The 5,000-nt window shown below is 42.1% G+C and overlaps 1 protein-coding gene across 2 annotated transcripts in view; it reads left to right on the top strand.

Moving 5' to 3' along the window:
- LOC113816177 (solute carrier organic anion transporter family member 74D) overlaps nt 1-5,000 on the top strand; it is a 14,312-nt gene that overhangs the window by 4,633 nt on the left and 4,679 nt on the right. For both annotated transcript variants that reach the window (XM_070124008.1, XM_070124014.1), the window contains exons 7-10: nt 80-286; nt 829-993; nt 2,430-2,616; nt 4,876-5,000. The exon at nt 4,876-5,000 is cut by the window's right edge and continues 14 nt beyond it. In XM_070124008.1, coding sequence (XP_069980109.1) covers nt 80-286; nt 829-993; nt 2,430-2,616; nt 4,876-5,000 — 684 coding nt within the window. The remainder of the gene's footprint in view (nt 1-79; nt 287-828; nt 994-2,429; nt 2,617-4,875) is intronic.

Here is a 5,000-nt window from a genome sequence, read left to right as displayed (position 1 = left end):
ATTTTTTTCCCTGGAACAGAAATAAAAAACAAATAAAACAAACAAGAGTAATAAAAAAGAGATTTTTTTTTCCCACCAGGCTTCGTGTTCCTCGGCGTCGCCCTGGCCATCGTGGGCAGCCTCCTCTTCTTCTTCCCCAAGAAACTCCCGGCCACGCTGAGGAGGGAGACGAAGAGGATGATAAAGCAGATGGATAAAGACAGGGAAGAAGGAGGGAACAAGAGCTTCGAGGACTTCGCCGCCCTCGCCAAGGAGAAGAAAACGGAATCTCGACCGACAATCAAAAGTAAACAAGATTTGTTGTGGCTTTTTCAGCGGCGAGGGAAAAGCGCTCCTTATTTGGCATCGGTCGGGGTGACGTCATAATGGTGGTTTTAATGGCGATGATAAGAACAGTGGCGTGATGATTATGTTATGATAATGATGAGTGTTAGAGTAATGATGGGAGTAATCATTATCAGTATTATTATTATGAACGCTATTATTATTATTTTTATTATTATCATTGTTATAATTACTTATATTATTATTATCATTATTCTTATTACCATTATTATTATTATCATTATTATTATCATTATTATCTATATTATCATTATTTTATCATCATTATCATTATTGATTATCATTTACTATTGCTATTACCATTATCATTATCATCTTAACATTACATGATTATCATTATTACTACTACTATTATTATCATCATCATTACCACTGTCATCATAATTCCAATAATGATAACCATCATTGTAACTAATATTAACATAGCCATTATTTATACCTTTATCACCACCGTCCCTCTAATTATCACACTCTCCACCCCAGACTTAATAAAAGCCCTCCGGCGACTTTTCACGAATCGCATCTGGACGGGCAACCTGTTCAACGCCATCTTCACCCTCCTCGGCGTCTCGGGTTACTGGAGTTTCAAGCCCAAGTACATGGAGAATCAGTTCCGAAAGAGCGCTACGGACGCAAACTATTTTACAGGTGAGGGCTGTTTGTTTAGGTTTTCGTTCACAAGTGGGATTCGCTTTTTTGGGTATGTTTGAAAGTACGGTTTGGATTTTTGTTTTATTTAATCATATGATTTATTTAGTTTTGTCCGAGGGAGCGCTACGGACGCAAACTATTTTACAGGCGAGGGCTGTTTTCGTACACAAATGGGGTTCGATTTTTTTTTCTTTTTTGTGGAAAGTTCGGTGTGGATTTTTGTTTTATTTATTCATTTGATTTATTTTATTTTATCTATTTATTAATTCATTTTGGGAGGTTTTCTTGTTTGTAGTATTTAGAAAGAAATACTGGAAATGGGTCCAGATGAAGGTTACGGGTGCAAATCATTTCATATGAGAGGTTGCGGGGTTTCTGCTCACAACCGGGTTTTGATTTTCGGAAAGATCGGTGTTGGTGTTTCCATTTCTCTTATGAGTTTCTTTGTTGCAGTTATTTGTAAGCATTATTTCTGCATGAGGGTTACGGATGCAAATATTTCAAAATAAGTTACTTTTTTCTTCTTCTTCTAGTTATTTGTCTATGGTAAATAGTTTAAAATGGAAATATGTTATACGTACACAGGTTGGGTTTGATTTTCGAAAAGGTCGGTGTGAATCTTTTGTGTGTCTGTTCGTTGTTTGTAGTAATTAGTAAAAAATGCAAGAAATTGGTTCTACATAAGGGCTACGGATGCAAATTATTTTTTATTTGAGTTAGTTTTAGAAACACGTTTCTTTAATTTGGTCTGTCTGAAAATCTTGGTCTATTGATTGTCTTGAATCACTTTTACTATATTTTATTATTATTTACGGCATAGATCAGTTTTAACAAGAACAAAAATGTAAATTAGAATGTGTTTGCAATGGTAATATTGGATGTCTTTGCAAAAAAGAAAGAAAAAAAACTTTTACTTTTACATTTACTCATTGTATTTTTATTCATCTGATCCCACTTTTTATCACTACATACGTTATAACTATAAGAATAAATATTTTTCTTTGTGATCGTCCCGATTTTTAAGATATTGTAAGTATTATGATTTACATTACCAAATTTAATCATATCAAAAGTGCGTATTTCAAAAATTGCTTTAAAGAGTCATTTATGAATTACGAAAAAAGTTGATACATTAGGGAAAGAGAGAGAGAGAGAGAGAGAGAGAGAGAGAGAGAGAGAGAGAGAGAGAGAGAGAGAGAGAGAGAGAGAGAGAGAGAGAGAGAGAGAGAGAGAGAGAGAGAGAGGAGAGGAGAGGAGAGAGAGACACAGGAGAGAGATAGATAGATAGAGAGAGAGAGAGAGAGAGAGAAAGAAAAGAGAAAAAAAAGTTAGAGAAAAAGACAGAAGACACGAGAAGCAGACAGAGAAAAGGGATCCAGATACGCAACAAATCCACAAAAATCCATCTTTCCGTCTCTCACCCCACGTCACAGGTATGTCCAGCCTGATCGTATCCGTCGTCGGGGCGGCCGTGGGCGGCAGTGTGATCAGATGGGTGCGCCCGAGGCCAAGACTCATCATGGGATACAACATCTTCACGACCATCGTCGGTTGCGCGGGTTTCATCGCACTCATGTTCGTGGGCTGCCCGAGACTCGAAGTGGTCGGGCCTGTGGACGGGTGAGTACTGGCGACCAAGGTCTATATAAGTACTTATATAGACCTTGCTGGCGACGGGGAAGGGGGCGGGGCAAGAGTCGTTGGGAGCTGTGAAGGAAGGTGGGAGGTGAGATTTGAGATGGGATGTGAAGGGAGGTGGGAGGTGAGATGGGAATGAGATGTGAAGGGAGGCGGGAGGTGAGATTTGAGATGGGATGTGAAGGGAGGTGGGAGGTGAGATTTGAGATGGGATGTGAAGGGATGTGGGAGGTGAGATGGGAATGAGATGTGAAGGGAGGGGGAGGTGAGATTTGAGATGGGATGTGAAGGGAGGTGGGAGGTGAGATGGGAATGAGATGTGAAGGGAGGTGGGAGGTGAGATGGGAATGAGATGTGAAGGGAAGTGGGAGGTGAGATTTGAGATGGGATGTGAAGAGAGGTGGGAGGTGAGATGGGAATGAGATGTGAAGGGAGGCGGGAGGTGAGATTTGAGATGGGATGTGAAGGGAGGTGGGACGTGAGATGGGAATGAGATGTGAAGGAAGGTGGGAGGTGAGATTTGAGATGGCATGTGAAAGCAGGTGAGATTTGAGATGGGGTGTGAAGGGAGGCGGGAGGTGAGATTTGAGATGGGATGTGAAGGGAGGCGGGAGGTGAGATTTGAGATGGGATGTGAAGGGAGGTGAGATTTGAGATGGGATGTGAAGGGAGGCGGGAGGTGAGATTTGAGATGGGATGTGAAGGGAGGTGAGATTTGAGATGGGATGTGAAGGGAGGTGGGAGGTGAGATGGGAATGAGATGTGAAGGGAGGTGGGAGGTGAGATTTGACATGGGATGTGAAGCGAGGCGGGAGGCGAGATTTGAGATGGGATGTGAAGGGCGGCGGCAGGCGAGATTTGAGATGGGATGTGAAGGGAGGCGGGAGGTGAGATGGGAATGAGATGTGAAGGAAGGTGGGAGGTGAGATTTGAGATGGGATGTGAAGGGAGGTGAGATTTGAGATGGGATGTGAAGGGAGGCGGGAGGTGAGATTTGAGATGGGATGTGAAGGGAGGCGGGAGGCGAGATTTGAGATGGGATGTGAAGGGAGGCGGGAGGTGAGATTTGAGATGGGATGTGAAGGGAGGTGGGAGGTGAGATGGGAATGAGATGTGAAGGGAGGTGGGAGGTGAGATTTGAGATGGGATGTGAAGGGAGGTGAGATTTGAGATAGGGATGAGATGTGAAGGGAGGCGGGAGATGAGATTTGAGATGGGATGCGAAGGGAGGTGGGAGGTGAGATTTGAGATGGGGTGTGAAGGAATCTGGGAGTGAGATGTGAAGGGAGGGGGAGGTGAGATGTGGGGTAGGATGTGAAGGGGGTGGAAGTGAGTTGTAAAGGGAGGTGGGAGATGAAGTGTGAAGGGAGATGGGAAGTGAAATGACAGGTACGATTAGATATGAAGGGAAATGTGGTATGAGGTGCGAGGGGAGTATTGAAGGGAGATATGACATGAAATGTGAAGTAAAATGATGGGTAAAAGGAAATGTTAAGCGGAATGGGAGATGAGTTGTCAAATGAGATGCGAAGTGAAATGAGTTGTGTGAAGGGAGATGTAAGGTGAGGTGTAAGACAGCTTAGAGGTTAGAGAAATGGGATATGAAGTGAAATGGAAACTGAATACGAGATAAAATGTGAAATGAAACGGGAAATGAGATACGAGATGAGAAGTGAAGTAAGATGGGAGATGAGATTTGAGATGAGATTTGAAGTGAATTGGGATATGAGATTTGAGATGAGATTTGAAGTGAAATTGAATTTATTTGAGATGAGACGTGAATTAAGACAGGAGACGTGATGTCAGATGAAATGTGAAGAGAATTAAGAAATGAGAAGCGAAGAAAGATGAGACTTGAGATCCGAGACAATACGAGATACAAACACAACACACCACAAAACAAAACAAAAAAACACAAACGAAGGACAAAAAATATCCCAAAATTCCACCTCAATCCTAAAAAGAAACACAAACGAAGGGCAAAAAAATATCCCAAAACTCCACCTCACTCCTCAAAAAAAAAAACACACACACACACACAATCGAAGGATAAATATATATATATATATATATATATATATATATATATATATATATATATATATATATATATATATATCCCAAAACTCCACCTCACTCCTCAAAAAAAAAAACGAAAAAAAAACACACAAACGAAGCCTCAAAAAAAAAAGAAAAAAAAAATCCCAAAATTCCACCTCACTCCTCCTTCCCCTCCCGCAGCAACGTCGGACCCCAGTGCTCGGCGGACTGCGGCTGCACCGAGAAGTTCACGCCGGTCTGCTCGGAGGACCAGACCACGCTCTTCTACTCGCCCTGCTACGCCGGCTGCTCCCTGGCCAACGTCA

Source organism: Penaeus vannamei, chromosome 1 (genome assembly GCF_042767895.1).
Source record: "Penaeus vannamei isolate JL-2024 chromosome 1, ASM4276789v1, whole genome shotgun sequence".
Lineage (NCBI taxonomy): Eukaryota > Metazoa > Arthropoda > Malacostraca > Decapoda > Penaeidae > Penaeus > Penaeus vannamei.
The sequence above is the reverse complement of the archived record's forward strand: the minus strand, read 5'-3'. Positions and strand labels throughout refer to the sequence as shown.